At 39.2% G+C, this 17,715-nt stretch overlaps 1 protein-coding gene across 1 annotated transcript; it reads left to right on the forward strand.

The window, feature by feature from the left end:
• Positions 1-1,673: 1,673 nt before the first annotated feature.
• On the forward strand, positions 1,674-12,071 carry LOC113434627 (uncharacterized). The gene is made up of 5 exons (XM_087935935.1): positions 1,674-1,868; positions 7,049-7,190; positions 8,642-8,687; positions 9,665-9,751; positions 11,430-12,071. The coding sequence occupies exons 1-5, from the start codon at positions 1,674-1,676 to the stop codon at positions 11,521-11,523; spliced, it is 564 nt and encodes a 187-aa protein (XP_087792061.1). The 3' UTR covers positions 11,524-12,071.
• The last annotated feature ends 5,644 nt before the right edge of the window (positions 12,072-17,715 follow it).

The raw sequence follows: 17,715 nt of genomic DNA on the forward strand, positions 1-17,715 counted from the left end.
TTGATTTCAAATGAGCAAATAATAAAGAAATTTTACCAGCACAATCAAAGGAGAGGTTGCCTAATTTAAATACATCAAAAGGTTTATGACACTTGTTTAAACAATGAGTGTTTTATACATTCAAGTTGTTAAATTTCATTCCAGTTCACACAAGTGTATGCTTTTCAATAAGATGTATTGGTCTGAAGTTTGCTAGGCTGATTTTTGGCCACGCACTAGGTAATTGATTCAGTTGTGGAATCGTTCCTATCAAGAAGTTCTATTGTTCAACTGGAAGTGAAGTATAGTGCAAGAATATGTAAGAACAATATTTTAAAATTTCAAGTTTGGTCTTGCATATAGAAGATTTGAAGACATTTTAATTTTTTCATGCTAGGTTGTAGAATAGTGTATTAACTAAAAAAATAAATACTTGGCTGCCAAATACTTAAAATACTTATTGGTGCTTGTATTGATTTTATTTTATTTTATAATTGTTCACTGCTCAGAGTCACTTGTCTGACATGGCTGGCTATGAAAATTGAGCATATAAGTAAAAAATAAAAAGTAGATAACTATGGTTTTAAATATCCTCTCGTGCTCCCCCAAAATGCCCAAGACTCTGAAAGTTTATGGCAATAACTAATACATAGATTTCACTTTTAATTTAATGCAGCAATGCAGTTAGAGCTATTGTGTATGACTGTGCACATACACGCTTATTAGAACATTAATAGAATGGCTATTATTTTAATTCAAGCCAAAGGAAAGCTTGCTTTTATCTTGATGTAAAACTGTATGTTTCACATCTTTTTTTAATGGATATCTAATTAGTTACCATTTAATTGATTGCCTGGTATTTATTAAGAAATCAGAGTAAAGCTGAAAAATGTCTTACAGAACAAAATGTAAACCCCAAAATGTCTAGAAGCTTGCTGAAAACAAGATTATTTCCCTTGTTGGACAGGACAGTTTGATTATGCCCATCATTTTGCATTTATCTCACGCAAGTATCCCTGAGGCTTAAATCCAGAAAGCCCTCTCTAGCACTTGCTCAACAGCTGTCTATCAACTTTGACATCAACACACAGTGGAAAGACAAATGGGCTGCTGAAAGCCCAGATACAGGCAGTTCTGTAGCTGACCCTACACAAAAGGTGCCGGGTTCTGACCTTCCTCGCCAGCGTTAGTCAACTCTGAACAGGATCCGTACCCAACATGGTGTCTGCCAGGACTCATTGTTTAAGTGGGGTGTTGTCTCTACCCCTCAGTGTGACTGTGGTGCTCTTCGACAAAATATGTATCACATTGTGTCCAAATGTCCATCAAGAGCTTGCAGCGGCCCGATGTCTGATTTTTTTCAACATAGACCACCCTGTCCTTGAATGGCTGGGTGGACTGGACATTAACATTTGAACCACTATAAATCCATGTATTTGTCATACGCTAAATAAATAAATCCCCTGATGAATTTCCCAGAATCCAGGAAGCTTTATTTCCCAGGTGGGAAAAAAATGGTATAGGAATCTTGCTTGCTGGAAAGAGAGAAGTGATGAATCTGGTGTTTCATTTGTGTGCACCTTGATGAACCCTATATTTTATTTTTCTTGCTGGCTATAAATCAGAGCAAGAAGCGTGGCTAAGAAAAGAGCAGGGATTGGGTATGAAGCATGAATGGGAGCGACAGGAGGAGGATGAGACAGGCAATGCTTCCCTGGAGTAAAAAGCTGGCTAATAATAAGCATGCAAGAGCAGGGAGGAACATGAAATCAGTAACGGTACAGCGGAAGCAGACAACGGGCAGCCAGGCAGGCGCTCGAGGAAATAATGAAGTTAATCTTCCCCAGAGGGTTAAGAAACCTTCACCTTCTAAGTGGAGCAAATGGGAGGTGAGTGACCATTGTTGGGATTTGGGATGGTGGTGGATATTATAGGGGAATCTCTCTGTCCAAAGGCACCTGTAACTTTATGTTTTTAGTATTTTAGTATCAACTGGATTCTAATGGTGACAAAAGAGCCTACTAGTCTGAGCTTAAGTTTAAAGAATGTGTCAGATTAAAGCGTTTGTTTTTAAGAATACTGAAGTTTTGGCATATAATTTGGGACACTGTGTTTAAAGTGTTGTCATTTTTATTGTGATTTGGGGCTCAGATTTAATAAAAACCCAGGCCCCTACTGATTTCTGAGATGGCCACATTTGACACTGAAGTGCATGAAATGTTCAAGATAGAATCAGTGAACCTGATGAAGCTGTAACTTCATTTGGCTTTTTTTTTTTTTTGGTATCCCTTACCAAATCTTCAATTTTCAAGCCATTTCCCCCGATAGTCAGCATTTATAGCATAATAAGGACTTTAATTATACGCAATTAATATTTGTAATTTTGACTGGTATTTTCATTCATAATTGTAGATTATAGTCTTATCTACCTTGTCTATCTGTCCATTTGTCTGCCTGGTAAATAGACTGACAGACTTTCCATTAGAAAAGGACACATTTATATCTGTTGATGCTGTAAATATTGGATCAGATTGCCAATTATTAGCTAGCATCCCTAATAGTCCTTGTCAGACACATTTCTAAAACCTGTCACTACATGAGTTTGGATTAAAGTTCTTATCATCCCAGCCAACAACCTGGTATTTGCGTTGGCTGAGGAAGACAGAAATCAGAGTCCAGCACACCCAGAGAATACAAAATAGAGAGAGAGCTAGATAGCTAAACCAGACCGAACTCCTAGTAACTACTGCTCATAAGTATAAGACATTGCTTTATACCAAATCAGTCCATTGATTTGTTTAACCCATCTGTAAAACCAAGCTCTCCATGAGTTTCTCAGATTAAGTTCAAATAATTATAAATTAAAAACAGCATTCACAAAAATTACAAAAATCTTACCAGCTCTTTGCCTTTTTCATGAGGTTTCAAAGGATTTCAAGAACAAAGATTGAAAATCTTGCGATTTGGGAATCTTACAAGATTTTGGATATAGTTTTAGGGTGGGGGTAAGGCTAGGCTATTGCAGAAGATTAATTGATGGCACCCAGGTCAGAAAAGAAGCCAACTTCTGATCTCCATATTGACTAGAATTAATATACTAGGATTTTCCAACAAGAAGCTTTCTCAGTTTTCTTTAGAGGTGTCAGAACTTTGATGCAGAATGACAGATGCTCAACTGTAGAGCATGAGTTTTGCATGAAAACAACCATAGGTCCATGGAACTCTGCCCCTTACTTTTCAATTGATTGCCTTCGGACCATCTTATCTAGATATTCTGGCAATGCTGTACCCATAATGCTCCTAAACCCAAGGAAAGCTGAAAATGAAATATAGATCACACATGAGCTGCCGAGAAGAAGCATTTATTTTACAAATGCACCATAGATATCTCTTTTCATGTAAGATGAGGGAGGGTTTTAAAGTCTTGGCTGTTCTCTCAGGCTTAGGGCTTGGTAGCCGAAGCTCTTTGTAGGATATATGCAAGAGTAGGATTCTACTGGTTTGGACCGGTTTGGGGGAACCCCTTGCTCCGAAGATCAGCTGGAAGCAAACCGGCTTTCTGCGATGAGCATGTGGGCCCGCCCGCTGCTGCTTTTTCCTGTGCTTTATTTCTTTTTTTTTAGAGCACAGCTGATTCGTGTGGTAAAGCGGTTTGCTGTGCCTCACCTGTTTTATTCACAGGGACTGCTGTAGAAGGTAAGTATTAGAGCCCTTTTAAACACGGAGCGCGCATGCGGAGTGTGCATTTGGGGCGTGCATGCACAAAGTGTGCGATCAGCGAACCGGTTGTTATACCAGTGGAATCCTACTCCTGAGTATATGAATATTATCAGCTAGATTTACCAACTTGTACATTGATTTTTATTTAGATTATATACAGCTGTTTATTTTTAATTTGTAAAAAGTCCAGATTCAATTGGAATCAGGCAGTGTCCATGTCAAGCAAGCAAGCAAACAAACAAACAGAATATATTTCAAGCTATCCCTAGATTGAATGTATGTAAATATCTCAAACAACTTTCTGGAGGGATCCAAAAGTTGCAGAAGAAACATTACAACCAATTTTAAAGCATAAAAAAACTCTATTCAATGTGACATCTGTTCCCTAGGACAGTGTTTTCTGTTACAAGAGCTCATTGCTGATAACCAGGCACACGGTGATTAAAAACACAACTTGTCAGGCTTAAAAAGACAGTTGACTTTTATTTGGCCAGAGGCTATCAAGTGGGTATTTAAACCATTGTAGAAGGTGGAGATTTTCTAGCTGTGATACTGTTTGGCTTCCAATAAATTGTCAGCCGCTGCCTGCGAATATGTGATAAACTAACCCATCAACAATCTGTACAAAAGCAGTGTGAATGGCCCATTTTTTTTATTACATGGAGAAAACAGATCACAGTTACTCTGCCTAAAACAAAACTATCCATCTATTCTTCCATTTGTCTTCTCATGTAGGGATACTTAAAACAAAAACAAACCCTGTTTCACGAAAGAAGAAATAAAACCAAACAAATCTACAATAGTATCCAAAATGCTGCTCTGCATTTGAGAAATTGACTTCTTCAGAGATCTTCCAGTCAGGATCCTTTCCACTCCTATACAATTCACTTTAAACAGATCTTTATCTGGCATGGCCACGATAAGGGGCAATTTCCTGGGGGGGTCCAATGAGAGACAGAAAAAAAATCATTTAATTTTGGACACCAAGTACAATATTACTACTTGTATGGGAAAAGCTGCAACCATACTGATATACAGAAATAGGTAACATCTCACAGTTACAAATATACTGTAGAAAGTTGGCCCTCACCCCTCTCCTAGAAGAATGAAATATTCTAGGAAATATTAAAAAGGCAGAATATTATATTTCTCTGGATGAGAAAAGGAGAAACATGTTTTTAAAGACAAAGAGCAGCTCCCTGCTCCCAGCAGATGTTGGGGCCCATATAGAAAGACGGAGCCATCCTATCTACAAGACAATTAGACCTTCAGCTCCAGGATGATGGGATTAAGACACGACCCTCCAGGACATAATAGGATTATCTATCAGCAGAGCTCATCATATGTCCTAACCAAGCCCCTTCATTGCATCACCCAGCAAGGTTCAACCAAACTTATCTCAGACAACCTCAGCTATGACCCCTGCATATTCCCCTGGGAGTCTGATAAGCAGAATACATTTCTTGCAAAGGAACAGGAAGCTCAAGGAAAAGGCCCAAGAGAGGATATAAATACCTTTTTCTGTCCACTCCATGTGTTCAGCTGCACCAGGACTTCAAACCCATGTGGTTCTATTCATCAATAAACTCTCTTTACAAACAGCCTCCATGTTTCCATTGTCTTTCTCCCCACTTGGAACTGAACCAGATGGATATTTCTTCCAACAATACCTTTAAAGGACCCTACGATATTAAGCTCAGTGCATCTCTTTTTAACTTGTAAAAAAAGAGGTTCCTCAGATTATATTGTATATTACAGGCTGGACAGTCTCATTAAAAGTGCAATTGCATTTTTAAAATATGGTACGTATTTATATTCTTTTCCCTCCCTTGCAAAATGCCCATAGCAATTCCTTTCACTACAAAAGTCTGAGCAATTTTAGGCTATTCCTGCTGTTTGGTTATCCTCATCTAAATCCTTCAATTTTCCTTCTCTTCAAGTCTCTGGCCTCCACCAGCCAATTAGTGGGTGATTTCCTCCTAAAAAAAACCTTGCCTGCCCTTCTCTCTTCCCACACTGACCAACAAATGTCAATTTATATTTCTGAGTTTTTTGAAGACTTTAATGTGCCCTCTCCCCTTATTAGCTGCAGGAAATGGGATTTTAGTTGCTTTCCTCCTTTCTGTGTCTTGCTTTAAAGCTTTGTTTCTTGCTCCTTTTGTATTCTTATGCTCCCTCTTTTTAGGCTGTTTCCTTGAATTTTTGCTGGCCACTGTTCTTCAGGCTAAATTTACTGTAGCTGTTACTGTACCTGTTTCACTGATATTTCATCTGTATTCTGTGGGACCAGTTCTGTTTTAATGCTGTTTAACAATATGTTTCTTAATCCTCTGTTTAATTTAAGCCCCTATTTACTTTATTTATTTTGATTTCTTCCAGTTAGAAACTTCTGCAACACCCTTGCCAATTTGCACCAGAGATCAGTTCCTTTGTCTATTTTTCAATTGTTCAGTAACCATATTAACTGCATTAAGATCTCAAACCTGTATGGGAAGCCTATAATGCATGAGTTTGGGTCTTTTCAGTCCCAGCTACTGAGATAATAAATAAAAGATAAAAAAAAAATCAGAGGTAATAAAACTGAAATTTATTATGATGAAGGCATTTATCCCTGATTCAAAGGAATCACTGCTGTTGCTTTCTTGCAAAGTAAAATCAGAAAGCCTAATTTTGCTCTGTTCATACACAAGGAAATAGTAGTTCCGGATAAATAATTTCATTTTGTATCAAAAGATACATTCTGTTGGTACACTGGAGCCTTGGATAAATATTATAAACCAGTTTTACATTGGGCCTAGAGATATAGTTGCTCAGGACCGCATTCTCAGTTCCTCAGGAGCCGTGGAGAGGAACTTTATTGTGGCAATACTTGAAGGTGGTAATTTATGCTTTAGTTGAGTTCTAACCCTGTTTTAGCTACAAAGCCTTCTGTGTGACTTTGGGCTAGTTACTCTGAAGAAGATAATGGCAAACCACTTCCAGAAACCTTCCGTCTGCAGGAATCAGTTCTGTTTCAAAAGTATATATACACACACACACATACCACACAAACACAGATTTTTCATGACTTTTGAATATCTGTGGGCACATATTTAGAAATGTTGTTTTTTCTCTGGAAATGCAACACATCTCACTTTAGTTTAGATGCAGCCTGTGACAAATGATCTGGGTACAACTTTAAGTCCTTAAAATGGATTATTCTCTCCAGAAAAATAGTCCATTGGCCTATCCCCATGCTTTTGTGATATAAGGAAGAGAAGTGAGAATATATCATAGAAATGAGAACAAAAAAAATCTATAGAAAACTTCAGGCTACTTCAATTTATTTTATTTTATTTTATTTTTATAGCTGATGGCTATTGTTGGGTCCATTTTCCTGCTCCTTTATATCTTGCTGTGTTATGAAAACTTCCATTTCCATGTGGCTCACATGTATGCTCATCTTGGATATCCCAATGCCCAGCATATTGTGGGACAGAGATACTTGAAAGGTAAATCTGACTTGAGAAGTGACCAATCCTTAACCCATGTTTTCAGCCTTTGGAATTGTGAAAATGATACACATGAGAGATCTTTGTTTCTTTTTATGGACCTTGGCATGACTGAAATATAAATTATTTTCACATTTAAATACATTCTGGAAAATTGGAATTTTATTTATTCATTACCTTAATTTGTGATTCCTGGTTTTCATGTATGTTTATGATTGAAGTAGATTGGCTGTTTTCACATATTATGCTGAAACATAAATATTGAAAAGGAGACATAATTGTGAGGTTCACAGATCAGTAGTTGCATATCTGAATTTCTCCTATCTGTATTTTATATATATAGAAAGAAAATTGTGAATAGCATTCTAGCACATCGGTCATTAATATTATTGGCTGTCTTAAAGATTTAATAGAATCATGGTTCCTGAAACTTATGGCAAGTGTTCAATTAGACAGGATTTATAAATTTTCCCAACACAGCATTATTGGGGAGATGAATATATACTTTCTATCATTTATGGGGAAATTTCAGACAAAGACCAAATGCAACTCATTAGATTCATTTGGCTTACAGGACTTCAGTCAAAATTGTCATAGCCTTCTTTTCCTTCCCTTGAGGTAAGAGCCACTGCTTCAAGTCTGGTTACAATTCTTCTCTAAATTGAGGTATCAGAAAAATATGCAATACTTTGCATACAAAAACTAAACTATGGTATGGCCTTTAGAACAATTGTGCATGTCGTTTTGTGAACCACAAGATTTTAACATACTTCAAAGGTATAAGAGATGTTGCAGTTCTGCTATCTAAATTATATATAAAGATCATGAGAGAAAGCTGGAATGGAGTCTACAGCATAAGGTTACCAAAATAATTTGCTCTAAATCACTGGCAAGCTGAGTGCTGTATTATCATTGACAACTACTGTGGTCCATGGGACAAACTATCATTTTTCTTGCAGAAATGGATATCAACATTTGACATCTTAAATTTTAGCAATCACTTTATCAAAGAACCTGGCTCCTATCATAGGCAGTAAACCCTGCATAGTTTCCAAGAACATCTAGCCTGCAAGCCTGTATTTCATATAGACCAGGAGTGTCAAACTCAAGGCCCTTGCAGCCCACCCAATTTCCATTTTTGCTGCCAAAGGGTTGTAGGAGGCCGTCGCAGCTGAAAACGAAGCTTGGGAGCCCATTTTCACTGGTAGAGCGCTTGGGCCACCACAGGTGCCCCCAACATGGGTGATAAGTTGGCCACACCGATCCCCCCCCCAGGTCAAACACAACCCTAATGCAGCCCTCAATGAAATTGAGTTTAACACCCCTGATCTAGACAAACTCTGACTCCTATATTTAGCACACATGTTGTATTAGTTGAAGGCTGCTAGTTCATAAAACAGGAGCAAGAAACAACAACAAATTATTCTATTGTTTCTGACTTTCATTGCTAGGAATTGGTGTAGAAAAGAATGAAGAGAAGGCCATGCAGTGGTTCAGGTAAGTGAATTAGGGTAAATTTGATTTGTAATCTAATATCGAATTTTTGCCCTCAATGTTTACACCTAACTCTCCTGTATGTTTATTAGAACAGATCTTGAAGAATAGACACATGATTCCAAAGTGCTTTGCATCCACAATTCTTTTTCAATTTTGGCAGCACTTAGGAATAGACACCTTGAAAGAGAATGGGAGGGTCTCCAATTTAACATTTATTCCATTACCATTTGAAAGCCGTTTAGAACTATTTAAACTGTACCATTGAATAGCTCCAATAAGAAGATGAGTTGCAAAGAAAGACATAACACCTTTCCTTTCACAGTCTTGTATAGGCAATATAATTTTAGTGTAGCAATAACTCTGGGGCAGATGTGTTCCTTCTTTTGTCTTGAAAAGTGTGAGGGTCTGTGATGTAGAAGTTGGATCGACATTGTCATTTTATTGGAAGAACAACTTTAACATTCTTCATGTATCAGTTTCCTTTGAGCTGGAGCAGCAAAATTCTTTTTGCACTGACGATCACATTTTTCCCTTTGAAAATGGGGGGAATCTACTGCAAAAAGTGGAGATGGGACCAGGAACAAAGTAAAATATGATTGGGTTTAATATAAATGTACATTAATTAAATTTAAATTGATGGAATTAAATGCAGCTAAGATTACTGCTCCATATGTATTTAATAATGTTTCCCCCTTAAATATTACAATGGATTTGTTGGATTGTTTTAAGAATGTATGCTAGGCTTTTGGAAAGGAGATGCAAATAGCCCTGGACTATAGATTGTGCAACTCTGCATTATGGGTTAAAAACTGCATGTGGGGCTGTAGGATTACAATATTGGCTCTGTTACTGTCCTCAATTATTCTTGACTATCCAGAGATGACAAGTCAGTAAATAGGAGCATGATGAGAAGTACAAAGCCATCCTATTTCTTAGAAATAGGGGTTTCGATTGCCTGTCTGCCTCCTCTTTTTCAGACAAGCAGCTGAGAAAGGCCACCCCCATTCCTCTTTTAATTTGGCTGTTGGCAAACTGAAGAATATGACAACTGGGCTTAAAGACAGGTATGTCTACTGCTTCCTGCTCTGGTGGGAGTTCTGTTCTCAGAATTCTCAGAAACTAATAGCCAAATTGATATAGCATCAAAAACAAGAATGGGGAACCTGTTTTCCTCCCACTGGAGGAGGGAATTCCTAGGCTGAAATCTGTGCCAAGAGTACACAAGGCCGAAGCAAATGCAAAATACAGCTAGTCCTCAACTTATGACCACAATTGAGCCCCAAATTTAAGTTGCTAAGTGAGAGAAATTCGTTCAGTGAGTCTTGCCCCATTTTATGACTTTTCTTGCCCCATTTGTTAAGTGAATTGTGGCAGTTGTTAAATTAGTAACCCGGTTGTTGAGTGAATCTGGTTTCCCCATAGACTTGGCTTGTCACAACCGTCATAAATGTAAGTCAGTTGTCAAGAATCCAAATGTATATCACATGACCATGGGGATGTTACAACGGTCGTAAGTATGAAAAACAGTCATAAGTCAAAAATAGTCTTTTTTCAGTGCCGCTGTAACTTCAAATGGTCATTAAATGAGCTGTTGTAAGTCTAGGGCTACCTGTATACAAAGGAAGGGAAGCCATTTTGTTTTTAGGTTCCTCCTTCTCTTCTTGCTGACATTTTTTCTCTCTCCTTCAAATAGCAAGTGACAAGCAAGTGACCAGGAAAGGCACAGATCAAGCACTATCTCATTGGGGCATGTGAATGGTCCTTAGTAGACAGCAAGCATTGTATTATTTTCACTGCTTTGTGGAAATCATGCTTGCTGGGAGACAGAGAAATGCCATATGCTCAGTCTTTTCAAATGCAAAAAAAGGGGATCTGGAGGCAAGCTGCTGCAAGTGCATTCCTGTGAATGCTGAGTTTATGAAGGACCAGAAGTTTTTGCCTTCTTCCATCATAACTAGTCACAACGATATTCACTGGTTTTTGACAGAAATCTACTAGTTCCTTGCAAAGAGCATTAAAACAGATCATGGGCCAAAGTTTGCCCCTTTCTCTTGTAGAGAGGCAAGGTTGGGACTTCTATTCAGCATAGCGTGCATGGAAAACTCAGAATCAGAGGTGGTATTCAGCTGGTTTGGACTGGTTGTGGTGTACCGGTAGCGGAAATGACCAAATACCACCTCTGGCTGGCCCCACTCACCCACCCCGCCCCTTACCTCTCAGCTCAGCTGATTTGCGCCTCAGTTGAGCTAAAAAACAGCACAGCTCACCAGCGTTAATACAGAGGGCAATCTTTGAGCCCTGCGCACACATGCGCAAAGCGCTCTCTCCAAACCAATAGGAAAAAATTTGGAAACCCACTACTGCTCAGAATGATTTGATACTTCTAAAGTAGCAAACCTCGGTTTGACATGTGTTTATACAACATTCAGTGTATAAACACATCTCATGTAAAAGAGAGATATTGAAAAAAAATTATATATATATATATATATATATATATATATATATATATATATATATATCTCGAGATGACTCAAACTACCACCGTACTGCATTTTCTCTGAATGTCAAGTGATACTTCTCAAAATATAGTAATTCAGTAGATAATGGAGACACAGGAAAGAGACAGTGCAATAAGAAAATAGAGATGGATTCTAGTATTAGAAATAATAAAGAAGCTACGTCAGGACAGAATTGCTCATTCTCTGCCATTCTCTATACAACTAATTTAATCTCTTCCAGGGATGTAGAAAAACTCCTAAATGTCGCAGCTGGTCATGGCGTCCAAGAAGCTCAAAATCTTCTGGACAACATCAGGAATAGAGAGCTACCTTGAAGACAAGAATTATTTAGGGACATAGTTTCAAGTGTATTTGCTTCTTCTTGTTCCCCCATTGTATTACTTGCTTGTGGAAATTTCTATTTGATATGACTTGCCATAGTTTACTGTATAGTACAAGAAGAAACAAAATTATTAAATATCCAGCTGTATATCCATTTAAGTTATTTAATGTACCAAACATTGGTATTAAAATAAAACCAATGAAGTAGTTTAGAACTCAAGACTAATGTTTAAATGATGCAGTTTATTAAGCATTTCAATAATTGAATGTGCCAGAAGTAAACATGATATATTGTTACCGTGCAATCCATCCATAATAGGCATTGCCTGTATTTAGCATCCGCCTTTGGTTAACCATCACACTATCACAATGCACATCACAGGAGACACTAATTACATTGAGCAGAAGCTGCCTCTATGTTTGTCATAGAGTACCTTCGTTTTTATGTTCCCAAGGGAGTAATGATGTTATACAACAGGCATAACTCCTGGCCTTAAATGTGTGTTATGTTTTGTGGGTAATATTAAATGCTTGTTTCATGCAACATTTTGGACTGTGCTGTGCACTGCATTTGTTATGATTGTTTGATAAACCTATTTGTTGTGAACATGAGTCATTTTACAAGTCAACCTAAGTTAGTTATTGCTACAGTCAGATTTGAAATCTAAAGGAGGATTTAGTGTGATGGAGAAATGGAAGCGACACCTCTTCTTCCTTTATGTGACCAGGATCAAGCCCAGCTTCACTTATTGCTAATCCTATCATACCCAAATTGATGCTCCCGGCTCCCAAACAAGGCCCACTGCAACCCCATTACATCAGATAATAGAAGTTTCCTCCCCAGCTCCTATTAAGCCCAAAGGCAGCCCTAAATGGGATAAATACCCAACTATAGGGCCATTTTAGAAGCCATAAAAAATATTCAAGTGAGAAGGAGTTTTACTTATATGTTGGAAAACTTAAGCAATTTGGTGTATGACTGTTGGCCTTGAGGAACAAGCCAGATAGAAAACACAACCAGATGTGTTAATTCTACTTAATTGTAAAGCTATGTTGATAAAATTTTTCAAGTTTGAAAAAAACATTCACCCTGTGCCTCTTTTACATCTGAAAGACTAGGGAGGGCCCCTTCTGAGCCTCTTGGCCTATCCACTATCCCCAGCTGTGGGTCATGCTCTCTCTTTGCTGATCATTCCCTTGGTGGCGTCTCTTGGTCTGGTCTCCCAAGGTCACTCCAACATACCATTACAGACTATCACAAAATCCCTGTAGTTTATTTAACTGTGACAGTAAGTGAAGTAGAATGGAAGCTCCTGAAATAATTTGTTCAGGTTCATATAAGATGCAGGTAGTCCTTGCTGAAAGACCTTTCATTTAGAGACCATTTGAAGCTATGATGATCCTGAACAAAGAGTAGTTATGATTGGTCCTTGAAGTTACTGCAGTTGCAGCACCTCCACAGTCACATGAACAAAATTTGAAAGCTTGACAATCCATCCACAATAATATGACTGCAGTTCTGCTCTTAGTTCTCCCCACCTGCCTGTATCTCCCACCCCCCATGCCCCAGGAGCCATGGTGATGCAGTGGTTAGCATGCAACATTGCAGGCTAACTCTGCCAACTGCCAGTAGTTCAATTTTCACCGGCTCAAAACTGACTCAGCCTTCCATCCTTCCGAGGTCAGCAAAATGAGGACCCAGATTGTTGGAGGCAGTATGCTGACTCTGCTTGCAGTATATAAATGCTATTGCTATCTCTGCCCCTTTGGCCACCCTATGCACCTGCCACTCCCAGTTGACAGCTGAGGCAGCTGCTGACCATTTGCAAAGCTTCCGTGAGATGTTGCAAAAGTGTTGTGAGGACTCACAAAGGGCCAGCAGTGGCCTCAGCTGGATGTGCCTCTTCAGCAGCAAAAGGAAGAAGATGATGAATATTAGCTGGGGATGGTAGCATCAGAGTCCAAGGTGTACAAAAGGACAGATGTGGGAGCAGAGAGGTGGATGGGGGGAATTGAACCGGAGGCAAGTGCAGCAGAGAAGAAGAAATCTGAGTCTTTGCCTAACAATGGCGTGATCTTCACCTAATGACCACAGTTGGGGTTGTCAGTACTACTGTCACTAAGCAATGTGGTCACATGATGCTTTGCTTAATGATTTCACTTAATGACAAAAATTCTGGTCCCAGTTAGGGTTGTTCAGCAAAGATTACCTGTACAGCCTTCTTGGCTCTGGCAGAAAAGCAGATGATATTTTATTCTTTAACAATCTGAATTGGTCTCTCCACACGTCATTTTAGTGAAGCATGCAAACCAGCGTCTGCATTTCCTGCATCGGGTGAGAAGACCACATCTTTCTCTTGTCCTGGCCACTCTACAGAGGCACAATTGAGAGCGTCTTAACAAACTGAACCACTCTTTGGTTTGGTGGCTGCGGTGCCTCAGATAGAAAATCCCTACAGAGAGTGATGAGAACAGCTGAGAAGATTATAGGAAGCTCGCTTCTCATTATTCAGGATACTGCTTATAAGTGTGATGTGCTTAGAGCTCAAAACATTGTTAGAGACCCCACATGTCCACTTCACAGTCTGTTTCTGTTTCTCCCTTCCGGAAGGAGGTTTTGAAGTATTTCTAGCAGGACTACCATATTCTGTAACAGCTTTGTTCCCTATGTCACCCGTCTGGTCAACTCACAAGATTCATTTCTCTCACCATGTACATGTATACACCTGAACTAGACTGTGTTGTTTCTCCATGTCATATATGTGGGTATATGCATAATTTTGTATTTATTCATTTTGTTATGTTTATGTAGTGTATATTAGAAGTGGAGGCCCCTTGAGAGCTGTATGTAACAAAATTTCATTTTAATGTGTGCCGCTTAGTGTAAATTTAAAGTGACAATAAAATTATTCTAAGTCTAAGGTTTTTAATATGTCTATAGATGGATATCAGAGTCCTGCTGGATTAGACCAAAGGCCAACATACTCTGTATTCCTGGTGACCAGAATTTGAGGGAAGGGAGGAAAAGGATTGTTTTGCTCTTGAGAAAATATGAACTGCTTTTATGGCAAAAACTGTCAGAAGCGAACGAGCTAACAAAGAAAATTAACATAAATGAAAAACTAAAAAGTAATTCTATGCCACTATGCTATTCCGTTAGAAAACACACTGTTTATTTAAAAGAAAGAAATAAGGAACTCTAAATTCTTGCTTTCAACCTGGTGATCTGTTGGCGATTATGAGCCTAAGAAAAATATTCACTATTACTGATTAAGGCCATGACATTTCATTTAATAGACACTAGGGGTCTCCAGCACACTGTCTGAATAATTTGTAGAAACGAATTCTTGTTTTGGACAGAACTGGATCTACACAGGCAATGCAATACAGCCTTTACATTTTGGTTCTACTGAAAGTAAAGATACAATGAACATAAATTAATGCTCATCCAATGCTTCAGATGTAGACTGCTCTCCCAGAAAAAAAAAATTTTTTGTAGAATTTTTTTTCTAAGCTGATATGTCTTATCACGATTATTTTGACATAGGTGGATATTTTAATTTTCCAAAATTCAGCAGACCATTATTATATTAGAGTCATTAGATTTTGATGAATATGGTTGACACTTGCCTACTTGTACCCTGTTGCAGTGGTAAGCTTGACTATTTAGCAATAATCACATGTTTAGAATATCTCAAAAACATAGAATAGAATAGAATAGAATAGAATAGAATAGAATAGAATAGAATAGAATAGAATTCTTTTATTGGCCAAGTGTGGTTGGACACCCAAGGAATTTGTCTTGGTGCAAATGCTCTCAGTGTACATAAAAGAAAAGATACATTTGTCAAGAGTCAAATAATTGCTTTCACTGTATTTCCGTAGAGTTTATTTTCTTTTAATGAACTCATTTTTCTTACATGCTGGTTGGGGAATTCTGGGAGTTGCAGTCCAGGAATGTTAAAATTGTCAAGGCTGAGAAATCACTTCCCAAAACATAGGGATTTAAGCCCTTTCCCACTGTATATTAAAGATCTATCTACCAGCTGGCCCAAGAAACGTGGGTATAACGTTTTCTGTCTCCGGTGTCTGCTCTGCTCTTATTATTTCTTTTCCGAGTTCCTGTGAAAAATGATGTTCTGATTTGTGAGTGTACCACTCATTACAGGTAAAGTGACTGATGTTCTCCTTGCGATTTATTGCCCTTTCAGCTTTAACCAGCAGGAAAAAAAAAACAACAACTACCAAGCTGGGCACTGTAGCAAGAATAAGTTTGACTTCAGCAGTCTGTGTGCCCATCTTTCCCACACATTAAAACAAAACAAAAGGTGAAATAATTATATGAAAAGACATCAAGGCAAAAATAGTCCCAAAGAAGAAAAGGACTGCCACGATTGCAGAACTAATTAGGTCCAAAGAGGGAAGAAGTAAAACTGAGTTGTTTGTTGGGTAGCTCCAACTGACAAATACAGAAAAGCTATTTAAAAAGCATAAATGCATCCTTACTTTGTCTCCAGGTGAAATAGTGGTGGTTTTATTTATTCTCAACTTGAAGAGAAATTAGGCTATAAAAGAATAACAGAGTTGAAAGGGACCTGGGAGTTCTTCTAGTCCAGCTGTCATGCCCCTGGTGGAGACTGACTCTGAGGGAGAGGAGGAACAGCCAACAGGCAGTGGAAGTGTGGCTCCAGAGGTTGGGGAGGAGGCTGGGGAAGGGCAGAGGCCGGCTGAGCAGTTAGAGGAAGACCCAGGCCCATCCCCTTTGCATCCTAGGGCACGCAGGGAGGAGAGGATAAGGGAGAGATGCGGTCTCCTCGGGAGGAAAGACCGTGATCCTCTTCATGGACTGCAGGTGTGACAACTGAATAAGAGTTTGGATCTGTATACTGGCAAACGCTGGAAATAAATCGCATAAATATCTCTAGTTTATAGTTCCTCTCTGAGTTTGGCATCCTTCCCAGTGTGTGTTATCTGTGGACATCTTCCAGCCCTTATCTTGCCTGGTTTGTGCTGCTTTTTTCCTTCTTCGTGTAACTGTGCAGGAGTTTTTATGTCTTCCGTCAAAGGTATTCGGACCTTGAAAGCAAACTGAAGGAATAAAAGGGGATTCACCTGTATTCTGTATTCACCTGTTTGTTTTGTATCCTACCCTGGGTCATCACACCAGTGGTCCCCATCCTTGGTACATGGATTGGGACTGCTCCGTGGCATGCCAGAAACCGGACCGCAGAAGCAAGCAAAGCTCCATCCATGGGATTCAAGCAGTATGTGAAACCATGCCCCCTCAAGTTCATGGAAAAACCTCTCTCCACGGAACTGGTCCCTGGTACCCAAAATGTTTGGGCCCGCTGTTCTAGTCAAACCTTCTGCTCAGGCAGAAGCCCTACACCAGTGGAGGCGAACCTTTTCGTTATGGTGTGCCAAAAGCGTGCATGCCTGTGATAGTGTGCGCGCATGCCAACACCACAAAGCAATGCAATCTGCCCCCACTGCACATGCACGCACAACATCCCCGCCCCACCCCCTTACCTGCACCATGCATGCACTTGCGTCCCAACTGATTTTCAGCCTGTTTAAGACTGTTTTCACCCTCCTGGAGGCTCAAGGGAAGCCTCTGCAACCTTGGGTGGCTAAAAATGGGCCCGTTTTGGCATTTCCAGTATTTCCGGAAGGCCCGTTTTTCGACCTCCCAAGGCTGCAAAGGTTTTTCTCGAGCCTCCCAGAGGGCAAAAACTGTCTCAAACTGGGCCAAAAATCAGCTGGGAGGCATGCGCATGAGCAGTGCAGGAAAGTTTGGCTGGGGCTCGTGTGCCTGCACAAATGGGGTGCCATCACAACCCTATACCATTCCAGACAAATGGTTACCCAACATCTTTTAAAAAACTTCCAGTGTTGGAGCATTCACAACTTCTAGAGACAAGTTGTTCTACTGATTAATTGCTCTAACTGCCAGAAAATTTCTCCTTAGTTCTAGGTTGCTTCTTTCCTTGATTAGTTTCTATCCATTGCCCCTTGTCCTGCTTTGGAAAATAGGTTAAAATACCTTAAGTTGAAAATAGGTAGAAAAGGGAATTGTCAAGAGAAGGACTATCTAAGCAACATAGAATGGCAAATGCTTAGAGAACAACAAATATGGTGGTCTTGCTAGGAACTGGAAAGGAGAGTGTGTGATAGTACTTTCTAAC

Source organism: Pseudonaja textilis, chromosome 6 (genome assembly GCF_049901715.1).
Source record: "Pseudonaja textilis isolate UNSWEBS1 chromosome 6, rPseTex1.2, whole genome shotgun sequence".
NCBI lineage: Eukaryota > Metazoa > Chordata > Lepidosauria > Squamata > Elapidae > Pseudonaja > Pseudonaja textilis.